The sequence below is a fragment of the Micropterus dolomieu genome, linkage group LG17, assembly GCF_021292245.1.
Source record: "Micropterus dolomieu isolate WLL.071019.BEF.003 ecotype Adirondacks linkage group LG17, ASM2129224v1, whole genome shotgun sequence".
Lineage (NCBI taxonomy): Eukaryota > Metazoa > Chordata > Actinopteri > Centrarchiformes > Centrarchidae > Micropterus > Micropterus dolomieu.
Window position 1 is genome coordinate 5,778,384 of NC_060166.1, and position 20,735 is coordinate 5,799,118.

The following is a 20,735-nucleotide window of genomic DNA, read 5'->3' on the forward strand; positions in this document are numbered from 1 at the left end:
GGCTCACATACACCATCCAATCACAGGCTTCTCAAATCCAGTTCTGGAGCTATAATATAATTGAAGTTTCATCATTATCAATATTATCAGCAGTAGTAGCAGTAGTATTAGTTGTAATTTATGTACTGTATATCTGGTGTATATAACACGTCAATAGGGTTCATTAACTTCTTTTCATATTTTTATCAAATTCAGTTGTGTGTTTAAAATAAAAAAATATATAAAAAGTAGTACAAAAATCACATATTATTATTATTAAAATTCACATATATTAGTTTGCACTAACCATTTATTTTTTCACTCCTCTAGAAGAACTATCCACATGTAACCAGCCTGTGGTTGATCTTATGTGCATTTGATTGAAATTGTTCACTTTTCTCTTGCCTTTACTGGAAGCATTTTCTATGCTCTGTTTGTTAAAACAGGCCTTATTTTAGTGTAAACGACAGTAAACAATGCCTTCTTGCAGAAAGAAACCACACTTTCAATGTACAGAGACATAGAATCTATAAATTCTATTTAAACTGTTCTACAACAATTACAGGTACACTACAATTTTAGGTACATATAGATTCAATGAAGTGACTTACAAGAAATATCAAAAGACTAGCAGACAGATCTTGCTGTATATTATATACACATCTTAAAAACCACTTTAAAGTTGATTCTGTATCCATCTGGGATAGATGGTACCCATATGTCACAAGGTTCCTAGCTCTTACACTGTGAACATTTAATCAAATATAAATGACTAACGACTGATAATTATCAAAGCGTAGGCTTGGGCAAGATAAAGATATAGCCTACTATATACAGTGAGATACATTTGTCAACAACAAAAGGGGGCAATACCACAAAGGTTTTTCACCGCCTCAAGCAGAAGCACCTAGTAGAGTTTGAGGAGAACAAAAATTCCCGTGAGGAGAGCTCAAAAGCTATTGTGAGTTCTAATCTACATAATCCGTAAATATTATTCAGTATTTTATGTGTGGGTGTGTGTTTTTTTTTTTTGCTTGATTACGCAGCAATCCTGGTTGTTTTATACATAAACAGTTTCCAGAAACTTAACTATAGGATAATATATATTATATATAGTTAAATATAAAATGACATATCCGCTGAAAGAGGATTTTATTCACGTGGCCCACTTCTTTAGCAGAAGTAACAAAGTATCTTGTCTTAAATCATATCACAAGAGAACAGTCTCTTCTGTGTCGGTCTCCACTAACACGACGACTAAGGAGAAGACTGTCCACTCATCATTGTCTTTTGATTGAAATAACAATAGGTTGGTGACCTCTTGAAATTATGCCCCAGATTAACTGTTGGGTGAGCCTTGAGAAAGATGTTGATATTGTGGCACTATCAATTGTTAAACAGCTAATGACATGATACCTAAAGATGAACACTGATATGCACACCTTGTCCACTGCATGGTATTGTCTTTAGACTCTGGCCTTTTTCTATAGAGATTACCATATTTTTGTTAATATTGAATAAACATAACTCAAAAGCTTGGAAAACATGTTTATCCCTAAATCCTTAACAAATTACCTGAATGCTTCCACATAAGAATGAATGGTATGTGTTGTCACGCATCGCAACTTACGATGGGGATCAGAAGGTAGCGCTTCTGATGACAGACGAGCAGCTCAAGTTACCCGGCGGCTCAGATTTTCCAAGCATGTTTGCCCATCAAATATTACAATGTGTGATGGAGTGTAGGCCAAAGAGAGCCGTCTCTCAGAGTTAAGAGGGATAACGAGCCCTGAGCCCATGTGAAAAATAAACAGAGGTGCTGCAGGGCCCCAACACCAGTTCAAGTTACCTTTCTCCTCTGGAACAGTTACGCTCCACAGCCTGGGCCCTGAGCCCGATCACCTTACCTGCTGCCGCCACATTAAATAGGGCCATCCAAATTTCCTTCCCCAAGATGGGCAATAATTACTTATTCATTGGCAGGTGGGGGGAGCGGGGTGGATTGAGGTAGTGTAGAAGGGCTTGCTGATGAATAGAGGCCCTTGTCAAAAGCTGCAGCAGGAAACAGCTGACACAAGAGTATCTTCTTACGCGCCTGCCTCCCGAGATGCCAGGACAACAAGGTTTCAAGCCTGGCCCCACAGCCCAGAGCACACACCCCCTAGAAAGGAATGTAGATAACTGGCAAAAGGGGCAAACGGGACGCCGGCTCTGCTCGCAACAAGAACATACTGGTTCTTTCAGCACAGAACAATCCCACTGGTGTCGCTCCTTGGGTGCCGCTAGCAATGACAATTCACTTTGTCAAACAACACTTAACATAAGGGATTAATATACATTTGCAGGTACACTGTGTAGGACTGGTATACAAAGTTTCTTCAGGCTGACTAAGTTTCTTCTGCTATAACTAAGTTTACTTAGTACAGTACTGTACCGCCAGGTGTAAGTGTATGCAGCAGCTAAAGCTTTCTTGAATTGACAGAACAGAAGTCAGTGGTGTTATTGAACACCTCAGAATATTCACAGGTAGGCTTCTGTTGCTATACTCCCTGCCAACACCTGAGAGATGGAAATCTCACACTCCGGGGGGCCAGTCAAAGGGCACCGAGGGGCCGCAGGCAGTAGATCACTTAGGTATCACTGGCGCCTCTCACTGGACACCAATTTGCTCCTCATTCCACAGCTTTCGAGGTCTTGGAATTCATTGCAATAAGGGTGGGCTTCAATAGCCAATACCTTGGAAGACATGACACCGAACACCCCCTCCTACCGATATGACCACACTGTGCAGGTAGGGGCCCTGGCAAATATCTGCCCTCCAAAGCACCTGTTTATCCCCCGGGCGCAGTAACCAGCGGGTGAACCCCATTCAATATTTATCCCCGTGGCTTTCACAGATCAGCGGCCCAGGCGAGGCAAACCCTCTTAATTAAAACTGGAGCTTGCTTCAAAGGGCCCCATTCAGGCCGTCAGTCAGCGCTCGCGGGACAAAAGAGCCCGGGTCATGTAGCTGCAGGGAAACCAGAGACAGGCGCGCTTTTTCGACTTCACTTTCCCTCCTCCTCTTTTTCCACCTCCCACCATCCACAGGTCTAAATCCAAGCCACACACCTGTGGCAAGTTAAGACGCAGTTGTGAAAGTTCAACCACTCCTGTGAGCTGTGCAACAGCATTTTATGGCTTAGCATGTCTAATGATTATGGCTAACCTGTTGGTCTTGGGGACCTGGACAGAACTCAGGAACATGGATTATTCAGCAGAAACAGCATCTAGATGCCTCTAAAATATAGTAAATATAGTGTTACTTGATGCACTTGGTTTGGTTGTGTCTGGAGGTTCAAACAAACATTCTAATCATAACAGACAGAATCAACATTTGAGTGACAAAAATTTAATTTTCCTTATAACTTTCAAGAATTTCACCCTCGATACCAGCTTCAAAATAATCTTAGTTCTAATTCAGCCTGCAATAAATCAGGAGGTCTATTAACTGACAAGTGGATCCATGTAAAATGAATTATATATTTAGTTTTGAATTGAATTATTTTGTGTAGGAAAGGGTAGTCCATCTTCATCAACTTCATCAAAACCATAAAAAGGAAAAATTGTATCATCATAATCATAAGAGCTGTATGGGTAAAAACAAGCCCACAGTCCCCCCCCCCCCGTGGGATTGCTTTTCATCGTATGATAGTATTTATACTATTTGTATTAACCTTGTATTTATGTACTTAGTTTTCATGGATGAATTATCTTCATGTAAGCACGTATGTTCAAATTTGTCCAACTTCAAGCCCACACTTGTTTGAAACTTTCCCCATTGCCTTGTTCAATATGGTGGAGTATACTGCCACCCAGTGGTGAAACCATAAAATAAGGGGTCCAAAACTAACTGTAATCTACCTCCTTTAGATTTTAATGGCTGCAAATGCTGGCTTCAAAGAAACCCTCCTATGGATGTCTGAAGATTCTCAGTCATCCATGTCATAGTTATCCAACGAAGGTTAAAGTCAAGGGCAACTGGACTTGTTTGAAGATACTGGAATTCAACTGGTAGGGAAACTCAGATATTTAACCTCAGTGGGCCATTGTTGGCCTCTGTTGAAGATGCCGTGCTCCTGGCCACAGGTAGTCCTAACAACCAAAACGACTGTCGGTACAAAAACCAGGAACACTAACGAACCAGCAGTATCGACGGTCCTGGCAAACGACCCCACTGAGGTTAAAGAGCTGAGTTTCCCTGCCAGTCAGTCAGAACTGAAGAAGTCTCTTGGATGAGGGACGAAACGTCTTCCTGTATCTTCAACCAAGTCCAGTCGCCCTTGACTTTAACCTTCGTTGGGCCTCCTATGGATGTTTTTATAGGCACGGTCAACTATTTCCACTGGCTCGAACGGGGTTGTTACTTACTGGAAACTGATTCCTTGTCATCTTTAATGTTGGGTAACAATGCTTAAATCCCTGTGTAATGTACTTTCCCCATGTCTGTTAACTGTTGACCCCATCCTAGTGCCCTTTTTAGTATTACTGCTGCTACAATTTCAGCTACACTTTCTGCTATAATACTACTGCTTCTAGCATTGCTGCTGTTACTGCTCCAGCATAACAATAAAACCCGTACAGTTGAAAGATTGTTTAAGTAGATCCCATTCACTTTGAAAGCCTACCCAACGTAACCAGTGTAGAAATCATCAGCTCTACACCACACAGGTAATCAATAAAAACATCAAAGGTGATCCACAATGACACTCTCATATTGCTGATATTTAAAAAAGTCATTTTTCACAGCAGACATTCTGACTTATAGTAGGAAAAGCACAGATAGTACAGAGCCAGTGTTAAATAACATTAACGATGGCTCTGTTCCACTCAGGTGTCCCAGCAAGCCATGACAGTGCGATAATGAGATAGCACGTTTCCAGAACTGAAAATGAGCAGCTAAATGGAATTCAGCCATTGTTAATTGTTGTTAATTGTATGGACAATATTGTGTTATTTTTACGCAGGTGTAACTCAGCCTCTACATCTGGAGTGTACTTACGCAGCACGCTGAGGACAAACCAGCTGCCTGGCTGTTAGGCTCTGTTGTCCAACTCTGAGGTCCTGAAGGCTCATTCTCTAGCTCCGGCTCATCATCTATAAATACCACTCCCTGCTCCAGACGCTGTCTTTTACGACTCTGAGGGACAAACACAGAATCTTTACTTCACGGAGCTGTACATTTCAGAGCACATTACTCAGTTGTTGTTTCTAGAGCAGCAAGAGTAATGTTTACAGCAAAGTCACTATATACACTTGTATCTTTATTTTGTCCTCATGTATTTTATCTTCTATGGTGGTGTTTCGTGTCCTTTTTTTGCCCTGTGTGTCTGATATGTCCCTCCTCTAGTCCGCTGCTGCTGAGATTCACTGCCTGCATGTAACATTGGCAGAGGGAAGAGGGGCTGGCTTGTCTTAAGCTTAATCTCAAACTAAGCTAAACAGTTAAGACTACAGACACACAGCTATCTTTTTAACTTGTTTGTAAAAATTCACTATTTGTTGAGCTAGCACACTGTGCTTGTGTAAAACACAACAGCGGTGGATGAGAGACTGCAGACAGAGCCGAGAAGAATAGATGCTGCAGGTGCATCGTGATAATACTTCAGTCTTTAGCACCGGAACTTTAATACTAGGTTTTGGTTCTGATCCCTGAAAAAAACATTATTGTTCTTAGTCATCACGTTTCAGAATCAGCTTTATTGCCAAGTAGGTTTACACATAGGTGACTTGGTGAATAACAATAAGCATAAAATATATACAAATATATTTTTTATTAAATTATTATTAGGCAGTCTTTTGTGATGAGCTGATGTTCATATTGCAATTTTATTATATAGATTATGTGTATACAGTATAAACACACACACACACATAAAACACACACACACACATAAATAAATATATTACACACAAATCAATGACATCTATGACTACCTTGTGCTCAGCAGAGCGAATGCGTTTCCTATCTGGCTGGAAGTCGTCGTCTTCCTCGCGGGCGGAACTTCGGTCAGACTGGAACTTCTCAGACAGACGAGAGGCAATAGACTTTTTCTTGGGCTGTGGCTCCTCTGGCAACGGCACTGAAACATAACAGCAATACATACAAGGCAATACAAATGTCTGGATTATATTGAGTGACCAAACTAAAGTGTGGAAATGGTTGAGTGCTGTCTAGCCCTCTCAAATAAAAACATGTTCCCACACCCAAAGCTGACCGTTTAAATGTGTTTTGTTATTTTACACTAACATACTTTTAGATAACTTTAACCAGATAGCCAAAAGTAACGGACTAATGGTTGAAACACCCTACCACTAGTAGTACAATTGCAAACTTGACCAAACCCACCTAAACATTAACAGCTCAACAGAATGTGGGATATCTCTAAACTAAAAAGCTGGGAACCACTGCAATACTGGATACTACTTTAAAGGCTTTATTCATGGCTGCTTAAATGTATCCTAACATCTTGATTTTGCTCATGGTGTATGAACTGAAGCAGAAATATGTTTATTGAGGTAAGATAAGAAAACCTTTATTTGTCCCACAGTGGGGAAATTGCGGTCCACGACTAAGAGCAGCTGCTTAAAAAGGCAAAGGAGAGACAAAAGGATCTTTTTGTTTGTTTCACTGAATCACAGTGGATGTAACTATATATTTTTTAAACCTTGATGAACAGAAAGAAAACTCTTTATTGTCAAAGCGTGAAGAAATCTTCACAACTTAATGAGAAATATAAAACACAAAATAATTTATCGGGTTTTTAAAAAAATATATAATACATATCTTTGTTTGCAAGTACTTTTTGTCCAGATCCAGTAAAATAAAACCAGCAAAAAACTACATCCGTCTATCTATTGGAAATTACCGACTACCATTGTGCCAAGGGGGAGACTGGTTAAGGCAAAAAGGAACAGTTATGCATGTTTCAAATGTTACCAAAAATATAAATGCTGGACTAAAAGATACTTACTGTGTTCAGGTGCTGGAGGTGGAGGCTGTACAGTCTCTTTGCAGGGTGACACAGTGAGGTCCACAACAACAGGTTTGGCTGCTGCAGCTGCAGCTACATCTGAGGTCCCATTGGCTTCACTGTGGCACACACACTGACAGGTGACATCTGACTTCTTAAAGTCTCCACAGTTTTTATCTGACTGGCTCTTGTCCTCCACAAGTCTTCCTCCTTCTTGCAGTTTAGCTGTCATCACACATTGAAACACAGATAAAACTATCAGTGACATCGCATCTCAGTTGGTACATAGGCTAGGCCACATCGACAAAATCAGATGCTAATTACAAACAAGAAAATAGTAATGTGGACACCACATCTAGTCTCATATCACTATAGAGACGATCGATAAGATTTTATTGTCCACAGAGTGCATAACGTATCCCTCCAGAACACAGTTGCATTTCCATAAATACATTACAGAATACATAGTGTAACTGTAGTTAGCAAGCTAGGGAATTAATGGACGAAGTCTTTTTCTATCTCATTGTTCTGTATCTACAGCCAGATGGGAATAGAGTGAAAAGTGGGTTGAGGGGGTGTCCAGGGCCATGGTCTATGGTGAGTGTGATGGCTCTGTCATTGCAATCTGAGGGGCTGGGTGTTGGAAGGCCAATAATTTTGGAAGCAGTGTGTAGTATGGGACAACTTGTTCTTGCTGGAGACAGACAGCATGGAGAGAAAATAATAATATAACAAATGTTCAATAAAGGATTGATATAATTCGTTTGAGTCACAGTCAAAATAGCACTTTATTTTTCTATTCAGATATTTATTATGTTGAGGAAAAGGGACTGAAAAAAGATTTTACTTCATTTTACTCATGCATATTTGTGGGGAAAAGATTTTATCTTGCTGCATGGCAGGATGCTACAGCCTCCTCAGTTCCCCTCTTGGTCTTATAGGTGGTGGTCCAGCTGTAGACTGACCGCTAGCATGATGGTGTTTAGCGCCAGTTTTTCCAGGCACAACTGGCCCATAGTGGTTATGTTCTCAGGGGCGGGATTTCTTTGGCACTGGTACGACAGTGGATGTTTTCCAGAGGGTTAGAACTGTTGGGGTCTTTTAGGATTCGCAGTGAGTGGGAGAAAGCTCCATGGCACAGGCCTTCAGCACCCTTGCCAGGAAGCAGTCATGTCCTTACATCCTTCTGTGTATAGGGTGCAGGGAGTGGAGCTCTCAGCATCTCTTAATACTCAATAACAGAGTTAAAAAGTGTTCAAGCTATGGTGACTGGGTCAGTTACTGTGGAAAGGGTGGTACTTTTGGTCACATCCAGTGAGGGTCTTTACTTTTTGAAATGCTTGTCTGCTGTTCATGTTGCTAAATTTCTTTTCAAGTTTTCTTTATATCTGATCTTGGTTTTAATGATGGCATTTTTGACACTCTGGCTAAAGAATTTGAGGGAAACCAGTTCCTTGTGTTTTATGGCCTTTTGTTTTTCCCTTAAACTGTATTTGAATACATATATCAGTCATCCGTCTTAAGTTAATATGTAGTCATTTATGAAAATCAGAATGAAAAAAACATGCAAACGAGAAAACATCCAAGTGACACTGCCCGCGTAGGATAGACTGCTCTAATTAATCCATGCACCAGAGCTTTTTCATTTTGTTTGACTTGTTTTTGTTTGTTTTCTGTTTCACTGGTCGCATTCAGAGCCGACTTACCAAACTGAGCCTGCTGCCATCCCAGGGCCGAACAGAGCAAGGCCAGGCTCTTTCCGCTGCCTGTGGGACTCTCCAGCAAACAGTGCTGCCCATAGTTCAACCCTCGTACAATCTGCAAACACATTTACAGTGTCAGTTACCTGCCTCTGCAGTTACCTTTACTTTGTGTCTAGTCCGTTTGTGTGTGATTAACTGTTAACACTATCACTAAATGATTAAATGTTTGTATGCTTTTGGATCTACAATGACATGAATAGGCTGTCTGGGCCTTTTCTGTGTGGAGTTGACATGTTTTCTTTGTGTCTGTACGGGATTCCACAATTATGTATGTGACTTACTCACTCATTTCAGATTTACAAATGTCTTATTATCTAATTATTAAGTTACTTGTGTGACAACCCAATAATGCCCTTTACATTATAATAAGCCCACGTGTTACCAAAGTCCACTTGGCTGGTTAGTTTATCAAGTGGCGAAGGTGATACTCACTGAATTCATCATGGCCAGCTGGGATGGGTAAGCCTTGCAGGGGAAGTGGATCTTCACCCCTCCAATGGTGTACTCCATTGAGGACATAGATTCACGTAACCAACACACTGTTAAGAATTTGCCATCAGATTAACAAAGGTTATCTTTCACTTTCTTGCGTCTGTGTAAGTCTGAAATTGCCACCTAACGTTAACGTTAACTTACCTGATACCTGAGAGACAGTTTAACTCACCTGTAAGTTAGCCTATTACTGAGTACCTAGCAACAACTAATGCTAATGCCACGTTTTCCGCCGTTACATTTATTCACTGCGGTTTCCATAACCCATGGTTGAACTGGTAACACTGGTCAGACAGTATAATGAACTAATTTGGTCAACACACGATGTTTGGGCTCACTTCACCCGCCCCATAATTCTTCCCGCTCTCAAAAATCACAATTGAGCAATTAACAGGAAGCTAGCCACATTTTACCTCGTGGCTTCCTACAATTGCTTTCAAAATAAAATCCTTATTGTGAAACATCGCGGAATGTGTTGGAAGTAAAAGCACACTTGCTGTATTTTTTTTCTAAAATCCTTTGGATTAATAAAGTCTTCCCACTTTTCGCTGTTTTCACTATTTACGTAACGTTACCTATACTGTGGAGAAGTGGGAAATTTGTATGCTTTTATTTCGAATGTTTAGTTCTGTCGTTTGGAAAAAAACACAACGGAAGTTACGTTTGTAAACGTTCGACTGTTTTCGCTGTTTAGTCCAATCTCCTGCTTGTGTTATCCTGGTGTTACCTCGAGAATCTCGATGGAAAAAAACAGGTCATAGCAAGGGGACAGTGGTAAAAAAATATTTTGTTCAGGACTTTATCAAAAAGGATAATGTCAAAGAGGGATGGTGAAATAAAAATTATAATTCTCAATATGGGTATCAAATGAGGGCTGAATCAAAATGCAGTTAAATGTTTGAATGAAATGAAAGTTACACTTAGAGTAATCAAACAAAAATTTAAAGTGTTATCCTCATCATGAGACCAAAGCAGCAAAGGGCATTAATAATTAAAAATAAGTCACTTACAAAGCATATTAATTACTTTACGTCAGAGAACTTTTTATTTAAATAGGTTCATTTCCAGGTAAGTGTTTTTCACATTTACATCGTACACATGCACTTTATGCTGTTAGCACAACCACCTGAATCAGGGATGTCATTATTCAACAGTAAATATAAGTAGATTAAGATTTGTGAGAATTCTCAAAAATAGTATAGAAAAGTCATACGGGGATCCCGAGCGAAGTAACAGACTGTAGAGAGAATATATCAAACACGAACCTTATCATTCCTTCAACAGTGTCAATCAACATTGTACAACATTTTATCCAATCCATACTGCTACAACTTCCTACATCATCATTACATTAGATTACAGAGATTGAGACATCTGTCTTACCTGTGTCATTATACTCTCGCAGTAAATATTTCCTCATTTGAATCATACATTGTCGTGTAATAAAAACGGCAAAACGGGGCACGGCCACACCATAATAGTGCAAAAATATTCTCTTAGAAAGCCCATGCAGAGTGTATCTACTCACAAATGAGCCTTGTGCATACATCAGTAACAATGAAACTGCAGCTGCAGCAAGAGGGACGGCTTGTATAAGGGGAATGCTAAAGAAACCTCTCAATCAGCCTCAAGAAAAAAGAAAGAACAGTTATTGTCTTGTTGCAATCGAGATAAAACAAGGTAGCAGGATGGACAGTACCCTGTGTGTAGAGACCAACATGCTTGTGATGAAGCATTTTTCTCATTCTAACAGATGTATGGTCATACGTAGACAGCATGACACCACTGATACCTCCAGTGCAGCCACAATGGAAATCTGGCAGCACAAAATGATCATCAATATTGATTGTAAACATCAGGTTTTGTGTCTATCCCTCAGAACCAAAGGAAGTCTTTGTTTTAGAGCCATCTGGAAGTTCAGCAAACGCGGAGGGCAAAATCCATTATTATAGATACAGACATTCCAACATCTGCAAAAGCTTCAGCGCAGCAGAGGGCTGTTGAAAGGCATTCTCGGAAACATAGAAAATCAGTACCTGATGTATGAATGGGTGGAGCAGGCTCAGTGGAAGTGAAGACACCACAAAACTACACTCTGACGCTTCATTACAAATAACAACAATGGAAGATGATTAAGAGAGTGGAGCTGTCCTTTAAGATGCCATGTGCAATTCAAATGTTTAAAAATCCATCATGTGAAACCTCACAGGGAAGATGTGTTGACAAATGCATACTCTCAAATAAAAAGAAAATGCTACAAACACTTATTACATATATTTATATATCAATATACACAATGTAGTAGCTTATGGTTTGTGACTGTAGCAGCACCGTAAGTTTATATTCAAGACAAATCTCCAGTTATTAAATAAAATGATTAGAGTAAAAACACATTAATAGGTTTAAACACAGGGTGTGCACACAATGGAATATGGACAGAGTGAGGAGGAGATGATAGCTGTCGTGGAGGTCAACAAAATGTTCATGTGTTATCATTGATCAATAAAAGAATGTATAAAAATATATATATTTCTTTTCAATAACAGTTACTTACTTTGCAATACCCAACTATAAAATGCATAACATCTACACCGACATCAGTAGTCATACTTACAACTGTTATTAAAGAGCACTCCTCCAAAGAAAACTTAAGTTTTTAAATGAATATTGTACTGGTGCTGAGCAAGAAGTCTTTCCACAACCTGTAGAGCACGGGTGGCTTGAACTGTGTGAATGTGTAGGAGAATTTCAAACATAGAGAATAGAAACGCCACTGGAGACGAGGTTGACAGTGGGAAGCAGCAGGTTGATGTGTCAGTGTGTGTTTCAGCACACACACACTGTGGTCTTGTTATGCTGCTGCAGAACAGGGGAGACGTTGCTGGACTCCTTCTGTTTCTTCTCTGCGTTGTGTTGGACCAGTGGCAGCCTGTCGGAAGTCCTGCGACGGGCTTTCTTAGCCGACTGACCTGACGACGGTGATGATGATCCGTCAGTAGTTCTTTTGCTGTTGGGCGTCCTGTTGCCAACTGTCCTGTCAGTGGGACTGGACTGACTGGGCAGCTCAGTACTACTGTTTGGACACAGCGGAGTCAAAGTGAACGGGTCAGACAGATTCATGTGGTACAGGCTGTTTCTTCCTGATAGTCCATCCCGTCGCTCCAAGGCAGGGAGGAGCTCACACATGGCAGAGAGAGAGTCTTCCTCTGGAGGCCGCTGCAGAAGAACAGGTTTAAAAAAAACTGTGAGGACAAACTTCAGTACTGCTAAATTTAAATATTACCAGAACCACCAGGGATGCCACAAACACGGCTGCAGTGCCCCCCCCCCCACTGCCACCGAAAATAACATTTTATTCATCTGATTCACCAGCTTTCTTGCTACCTGCGCTCGGCCTCCTCATTCACTCTCTAGGTCGCTCGATTTCTCTCACTCTCAAAGAATGAACACAAACCAAAGGAAGCTTCTTGGTATCTTCAGCCACAGAAGCTGGGTACATGAATTGAACCAAGCGGGGACACAGCTGGGAGAGTATCATAGTTTGGAACTGTGCCTGAATAGCGCCTGATTTCAGTGATATTTCAAGCTGGCTGTGGAACACTGTGGCCAGATTGGCACCACAGTGTGGTGGCGGGTTGCGTTTCTCCAAAAGTTAATTCTGGTTAAAATATTTGTGCTGCAGGTCACTGCATTTTTTCGGCAACCCCTGAAGCCCCCGCAGCCTAAAAACTACCTCCATCTCTTTAATAAAAGCAGGAATCTGTGTGTGTGTATATTTCGATTAAGTCATGAACTGTTTATCCACTCGACCTCACAAGTGGCGGGTGTGTTTCTGCGGACCCAAGGGAGTGCAGTGTCACATTTGGTGAAATTTGTACACGTGACACATTCAGAATTAACAAACTTTGAATAAACTAAACTACAGTACAGAGTGAGCTGCTCCACTCTGCAGTGAGGGCAGGTTCACTCACGTGGCCGGGGCTTATACGCTACAATGAGGTAGTGAATTGTTGAAACTGAGATATCGTCATCACGCAGGTTTGATATATGTAAGAAACGAATGGAGTGGTAAGAGTCTAATGAAGTTCTGAATATCTAGCAGTATCTCCTTCACCATCATGTTGTTTCAGTGTTATTAATGCTGTAGGTGAAACCAAGGTGAGTTTCACATTTTCAACAAGCACTGCAACTAAAAACGGGAACTGTCCTAGTTCAAATAAATTGGAGGACCTGTGTGGAAATTTTTCTTGCATGTGTAATTGCGCAGGTAATGTCAGTGAAATATCTGTCCAATCATCTACATTTTCAGATGAATCATCATTGGCTCTTTCCTTTATTACAGTTAATTTATAGAATCTGGTTAAATATGGCTTCTAAAACTTGTAGTGAACAAGTAACACCTATGTGAGAGGCATCTGTCTAACGTTAGAATAAGTGTTGTGTAATGCTCCAGCTGTTGACAGGTGTGTAGGACAATGAAACCATGCAAAAGAAAGTGTTGAAGTCCCGCACAATGTCAGCCATACATTTATTGAAAATGTAATGCTCCAGTCATGAACCCTGGTCAGGCATCCAGTATGCAGGAATTCAACACTTCTTGAAATTAAAGATACAAGCCTCCTTCCCCTCCCCAGTAATACCCCAGTATCCTACATTGTGGTTCATTATGGTGCGTTCCATTTGACATGGGAAGTCGTAAGTTCCGAGTTCAAAGTTGGAAATTTCAAAGGGAATGCCCCCTTAACTCGGATTTCTGACTTGGAAAGTAGGGAGAACGGCACTACCCCTACTTTGTGATCCAAGATGGCTGCTCTGAGTATCAACAGTTAGTGAAAGCTATAGTTTATACGGTTTATGGGGAGGTGATGGTGCAATGGATAAGACATGCCTTTGGTGTGAGACACCCAGGTTCAATTCCATCCACCGTTGTGTCCCTGAGCAAGACACTTAACCCCTAGTTGCTCCAGAGGCGTGCAACCTCTGACATGTATAGCAATTGTAAGTTGCTTTGGATAACAGCGTCAGCTAAATGAATAAATGTAAATGTAATGTTATTAGCACTTCTGTGTACTGAACAAACTAAATGGAATGCACCATTATTTAGGAAATGGGTGCAAATTAAATTCTGAAGAATTTCTTTTTCACAACATTTTTTTACAGAAATAGTGCGTTGTGGGTTTATTTTCAGTGTGTTGTGTTATCATCCAGCCCTCACCTGAAGGAGAGGAGTGTCAGCGCGAGATATGGAGGTGGGAGGACACTGGGACACCTTGGCTAAGTCGAGCAGCACTTCCTCATGGTGCAGGGTGTCCTGGGAGGTTCCAGGCTCCTGCAGGGCAATTACGATGGCGCTGGTGTTGTCAGCACGCAACATGCGCTGGCGCCACCGCAGGAGAGCATGGCTGACCAGCTGCCGGGCACTCGATACCCCACATGGTGCCTGCAGCATGGAAGGCTGTTATTACACTGAGATGGTCTGATATGAGGTGGACATCACTCTGTTAGATTATTATTCAAGTATCATTTTAGGCCTTCTGATCATCTAACCTTTAGTCTACAACAGACCACAATCCAGGCAGATAGTAAAGGAAGCCGTCTAACTATTATGATCCAAAATGATCACAGCTAAAGAGTCACCTACCATTTAGAGAAACAAGTCTTTGCTGATGTAGTGCTCCACTCACCATTGCCTCATCATTGTTCTGACACATGGAGATAGCCTCTTGAGGTGGCATCATGTTCCAAAGACCATCGCTGCCCAGTATGATGTAGCGGTGTTTTCTGGGGTCAAGGGTTACCACACTAGTGTCTGGCTCTGGAGAAACCACAAACTCCCCACTGTAGAAGTCATAGCTCCACAGGTCACCTGTTGTAGAGAACAGAAACTTGCACCACTGGTCTTGACAAGCACTCTCCTCGATGAGGTCGGAGGGATTCAACTGTTTTACATCAAACTTAAAGTTGTTATTGTGAATTGTTATTCATTGAGATTACTGTCATGGTTGCTCTTCCTACCTAGAGCTCGTGCTACTGCCAAGAACGGTATCTGGTCAATGACGGTGCTCCGACGGACCGGGCCGTTGTGACTCAGCCTTGGCCTCTTCCAGACGACCCGGTTCACTCCAGATTTCTTGATCACACTGTTGTCAGATTGGGGAGGAAAGAGAAGAGAGAAGCCGCTTCTTACATTGAGCAAAGCATCCACACATTTTGTTCCACAGTTTTAGACATTAAGGGTGGGCTGCAACAACAAGGATTACACTCAGCTGCCAGTTTATTAAGTACTAGCTAAAACTAATGCTGCCTAATATGTCATCCCTGCCATAAATCCTGCCTTCATATAGGTTACAATGTTCAGTTTCAAGTAAAAAAAAAATTGGTTTAAAATAAGGTGATTTAATCCTGATTGAAAGTTAATTGGTTGGTGAGACTCATCCCAAAACATTTTTATGCTGTGTATAATGAAATTTTACTAATACAACAAAGGCTGGCAATAGTGTCTTTCAAAATCTGACAATATACCCCAGCTTTGTATCTTATGTCACGAAGAAATAAGTCTGTTTCCCCCATGTCTCATTTTCCAACAACACTACGACGAGTAACTGGAAAAAAATAAAGAGATGCTCTCCTTCATTGTTTATTATTGCAATTAGTATGATTGCACTGATAATATAAACATCTGGCAGAACTGTTGAATGCTTTTTCACAAAAACACACATTAGTAGTTACTATTATATATCATGAGTTACTACACGAAGAGGCTATCCTTTCAATACATTCAAATTAATTCAAATTACCTATCTTGTAAAAATATTCAAACTTTATTCAGTGAAGGCTCCCATTGAGGGAGAGCTAACAGACTTTGCAGACGTGTTGGTGCACTACAGGGAACATTGACATGTTAAGTTGAAGTAGGATGAATAAACTTTGCATCCTCCCACACATATAATAATAATCATATATCAAAGTATACTAAATATCACTGATGTAATGCGGCCCTAATGTTTGGCATAATATGATTTTAAGCAGCATTTCTCCATACTAGTTATTTATTACACCACACTCTGGCATTCCCAAAAACAAATAAATTAAATGCACTCTGTACATTGCGGTACGAAGTAAAGCTGAATTACATACAGCCACACGCGTAGGGTCCACTGCAATGTCATAACCACTATGAATCCCCGTTCGAGCTGTGGGGTTTACCCCGTCATGTAAGCATAATTATTTGGTTGTTGTCAAGTCACCCAGGGGCCTATCACTACAACATCTTATCAGTAGACATGCCACAAGCCGTATAAAGAACATTAGCCCTTGAGACAGGTAGATAACATTTTGATCTTCCATTGTGCAAAACAGATTCTTCTTGGTTACAATCACCTCTTAGATAGGGGCTGAGTCATGAGTATGAATAAACTGTTACAAAACTGGAGTTAGTCTTAGTCCAAGAAATATCCTTACATTTACCCTTATTTCCACCATCTGCTACAGTGTGTCCTTTAACTTATACCTTTAATTTACTGTCACAGTCCATGATCAACAGTTTGATTCAATGTTATGAGATTTGACAGGAATCTCCAACTTCCTTTTTTTTGAGATTTATGCTTATGTACTGAGCAATGATAAGCTGGCCAGGCTGCAAAAATACTCTTTCCAGTGCAGGAAGCATGCTACATCAGAGAACACTGTTAAAGTTAATTTTACTTTTAAATACTATGCAGAGGCAGTGTGTCTTGTTGGTATCGCCATACCTCCCTCCCAGACCTTCAATGCGCTCCCTCTCTCTGGGTAGTTCGGGTTTGTGGTCTTGTGTGACTTCGACAGCTCTGATGTACGGGTCTGAAGGGTCATCCTGGACCCCTAGAACCACTGCCGAGTCCCCAACGTGGGCCACATACATCCGGGTTCCTCGGATGACCACTACGCTGGCTGTTGTGCCTGATGTGCTGGGAAGGCCCGTAAGTGTCTTTGGCCATTCAGCTGAGAAGATAAAAGAGAGAAAATGAATATAATTACTGAACTATAACATTTACTGCTTACTGCATATTAACCTATAGTACACTAAACGACACATTTAACATTACTGCAAAATGATAGGCAGAAAATAAATGCTCCAAATATGATTTAATCTATTGCTAATCTCAATCAATGATTATTTGATGTGACACTGGGACCTTAGGGGTCAGTTCACTCAGTGAGTAGACACCATGTGTGACCAGCTGTAAAACAGCTGACATGCCCAGGCATATCCTGACAGACACCTCCCTGTGCAGACTGCCGGTGTCTGCACGGCACTGCACACACTGGATACTTCACATCCGCTTTGTATGGGGAATGACGAAATGGACAAATAAAAAACAAAAAAAACTAAAACATACGATAACAGACGTATACTGAAGTCAGCCCAAGAATCACACAGTGCAATACTAACCGACTGCTTTGGATACATTACCTTGAGAACATACCTCTGAATTTTGGTAACCGGTTGTCTGTGTCTGCTGTAGCAAGCTTTGTTTGGGTTAGGGCAGCTACTGCTAACTTCGTTAGCTCTGTTGCCTTTTGTTGCTAAAACTGTTGTTAGCTCCATAAATCAGTTGTATAATAGCTACAGAAACAAATGGTAGACAAAGTGCCAAATGCATTTAGGCTGGCCTTTCTAACTATTGACATGGCCAAAAGAGAATTACTTTTAGTCCAATCTGATGGTATATTCGGCTTCCAAGTAAAAACTTTTAGGGTGTGACGTTAGATTAATTTAGGCCACATACTACTGTCTGATTTAGGTGGTTTGGCGTGATGTCCACGCTACTCTAACAGAGGAATATGGACAAATTAAGATAAAACGACCCCTGACAACATTATAGGTCATAAGAACTTAATAACATCAAGGTGTTGGTGGTAAACTTACGTAGCTTTTTCCACATAGCGTGGTGGCAGGCTACAAATCCTTTGCGTATGGCAGAGCAGACCTCCCGGTCACAGTCTGACCAGAACCCCCGCTGCTTCTTCATGAACTCCCACAAATAGTCTCGTGCAAACTGCGCTGCCTCGCGACCCCCGTGCCCGTCAAACACCGCGAAGAAGGCAACGGAACGGCGGGAAGGACTCGCGGTGCTCGGCTGAGCTCGCGGCGGGCTCTGACCTCCCGGTAAAGATGTTTCCACTGAGGAACTTTGGTCTTCCGTTCGCACAGCTTCACGTGATGCATCGAGAACCTGCGGGGACCCCACGGTTTCACCAGTCCGGTCGGGATGCGTGTCCCTAGCCAGAGAAGTGACCGTCCAGTCTCCCCCACTGCTCTCTTCTGGCTCACCCGACGACGGCTCATCTTCTCCCGGCTCAGGCTCTACTATGACCTCGGTCACATCTTCCATGTATTTCCTGCCTCCTTGGTCGGTAAACACACTCACTCGCATCAATAATGCGTTTTCCATGGTCACAAAAATAAGTCGCGCTCCTATTTTCGGTACTGATAGTGTATAAAATTACAGGAGAGTATATTTATTGCAGCGCAGCGTCCTGCCTTTGTTTATGTTCGAGCGTAATAGGCATGCTCAAACGCGTTGACGTCAAAATCTATCTTCTTCTTGTACGTAGACGTTGCAGCGTCAGTGCAGCTGTTGCCATCTAGAGGTGGAAAGCGAGAGAAATGTGGGGAAAGAAGTGTTTTTATACAGTATTGCATTCAAGTATTTCAGACAGCTCTGTTTCTAACAGTATTTGTTTTGCTAAGTGTATGGAAGTCCTTGATCATCAACACCTAACATAACTTTCTTAACACTTTTTATTCATTATATCAAGTAGGCCTATTCTTCGGTCATCCTCTGATCTGCAGAGGTAGCCTACACAGAAACATCATCTCTGATGATACTGAGAACGCATTAGTACTCATTGGACAATGTTTTCTCTTTAAGAAGAGCAATGATTGTAAAAATAAACCTAAATCAACCAAGTAATTCAAGGCCAATGATAGGCAAAATAAAACAACCCTGCCCAAAACATGAAAGAAGCAAAGCCCAGCTTAGCATTACCAGGGAAGAAACCAAGATTCAGGTAAGAGCCAGTACTTTAACCCAAGTCAGTATTTTTTTAATGTGCTGGAGCTCTGAACCAAAACATTTTCACTTTGACTTGATGAACAATCAATTGAAATGTGTTAAGTAAAGCATATTACAAATACAGTGAAATCGGTACAGTCTACAAAGATGTAAATTATGAAAAGATGTAAGGATGACAAAAGCTTATATTTAGCCTATGTACTATCTATCCAAGACATTCAAGGTTCAAGGTTTTTATCATTATACAACACAGGTTGTTGTACAATGAAATACAAGCTGCAGTTCCTTCATGCTACACACAAACCCCCCAGAAAACAATTTTTTATTTATGGTGGAGTGCTGAGGACGAATTGAAAAGTCTCACAGCCTGCGGGAAGACGCTGCTCTGCAGTCTGGTGGTAAGACAGCAGATACTTCTACCTTCTGCCAGACAGCAGCAGGGTAAGTCTTTTAGTATCCTTTGGGCTGAGCTGGCACCTCACCTCACTGATATCACTGATGCTCGGTAGATTGGGTACCAATGATCTTCTGAGTAGTTTTAATCACCTGCTGCAGACCCCTCCTGTCGTTGGCCCTGCACATCCCATGACAGTTTGTAAAGCTACCAGTGAGAATGCTTTCTATAGCTCGTCTGTAAACGTTAACAAGGACTTGGCATGACATACTGCCGTTTCTGAGCTTTCTTTGCCAGCATGAAGATGTGAGATGACCATGACAGGTTCTCATTGATGCTGATCCCCAGGAGCACTACAACTGTTCACCTGCTCCACCGATGTAGATAGTAGTGTGTGTCTTCACCTCTTTTTTGCTAAAATCAACGATCAGCTTCTTGGCTTTGCTGACGTCTGCAAACTATACAACAGAGTTGCAGTCATGGGTCAACAGCGTAAACAGGAGGGGTCTCTGGCGCTCTAGAGTTGAACACTAAAGTGTGTCCGCCAATCCAAACTGTCTGGGGTCTGTTTGTAAGGAAGTCCAATATCCAGTTGCAGAGTGCGGTACTGAAGTTAAGTATGCAGATCAATTTCATGGGGGAGATTGTGTTGAATGCTGAGCTGAAATCCACACAGCATTCTGATGTAGGTGTTCAGGGCAGTGGAGATGGCATCCTCTGTCGATCGGTTGGCTCTGACTGCAGGTGAGGGTCCAGGCTGACCTGGTTGTAGTCTTTGTTCCTTTGAGAACAGCAACTTACATTTGACAGAAAAGCTCCCTTATGCAAGATATAAGTATGCCGTTCGCTTTATATGTAAAAATGAGCAGGCCATGAGGGCTGCTTCCATGGCAAAGAAGCTCATAGGTAACAATGTTAATGACTTTTGGAAAGAAGTGAGAGTTCTTAACAACTGCATCGCATGGCTCAACACAGAAGGGCCAACTCCTCAGGTCAAGACTCTGCAGTCTACTTACATCTGAAGGACAGAGGACAC

General features: G+C 41.5%; 2 protein-coding genes across 4 annotated transcripts in view; both read right to left on the bottom strand.

Annotated features, from left to right (window-relative positions):
- Window positions 1-9,835, bottom strand: part of brip1 (BRCA1 interacting helicase 1) — a 41,187-nt gene extending 31,352 nt beyond the window's left edge. Inside the window, exons 1-7 of one of the 3 annotated variants that reach the window (XM_046074528.1) lie at window positions 9,823-9,835; window positions 9,392-9,398; window positions 9,188-9,294; window positions 8,699-8,810; window positions 6,993-7,217; window positions 5,956-6,101; window positions 5,021-5,158 (exon numbers count right to left, since the gene is read on the bottom strand). In XM_046074528.1, the coding sequence (XP_045930484.1) occupies window positions 5,021-5,158; window positions 5,956-6,101; window positions 6,993-7,217; window positions 8,699-8,810; window positions 9,188-9,274 (708 nt within the window). In that variant the 5' untranslated portion in view covers window positions 9,275-9,294; window positions 9,392-9,398; window positions 9,823-9,835. Of the gene's footprint in view, window positions 1-5,020; window positions 5,159-5,955; window positions 6,102-6,992; window positions 7,218-8,698; window positions 8,811-9,187; window positions 9,295-9,391; window positions 9,753-9,822 lie in introns of those variants that run through there. The other 2 variants (XM_046074527.1, XM_046074526.1) reach the window with 2 other exon arrangements.
- Window positions 9,836-10,265: 430 nt separating this feature from the next.
- On the bottom strand, window positions 10,266-18,864 carry LOC123986453 (protein phosphatase 1D-like). Its single transcript, XM_046074708.1, has 6 exons — window positions 18,156-18,864; window positions 16,999-17,227; window positions 15,263-15,387; window positions 14,932-15,113; window positions 14,463-14,687; window positions 10,266-12,463 (listed from the first exon to the last, which is right to left on the bottom strand). The coding sequence occupies exons 1-6, from the start codon at window positions 18,679-18,681 to the stop codon at window positions 12,074-12,076; spliced, it is 1,677 nt and encodes a 558-aa protein (XP_045930664.1). The 5' UTR covers window positions 18,682-18,864; the 3' UTR covers window positions 10,266-12,073.
- Between the last annotated feature and the right edge of the window lie 1,871 nt (window positions 18,865-20,735).

What these genes read in the sequence shown, in the direction of transcription:
- LOC123986453 (XM_046074708.1), bottom strand. Translation starts at nt 18,681, where the DNA reads ATGGAAAACGCATTATTGATGCGAGTGAGTGTGTTTACCGACCAAGGA. An exon ending in ATTGAAGGTCTGGGAGGGAG is followed by an intron (nt 15,388 to 16,998) that starts GTATGGCGATAC and finishes ATCTGACAACAG; the next exon opens with TGTGATCAAGAAATCTGGAG. An exon ending in AGAACAATGATGAGGCAATG is followed by an intron (nt 14,688 to 14,931) that starts GTGAGTGGAGCA and finishes TCCATGCTGCAG; the next exon opens with GCACCATGTGGGGTATCGAG.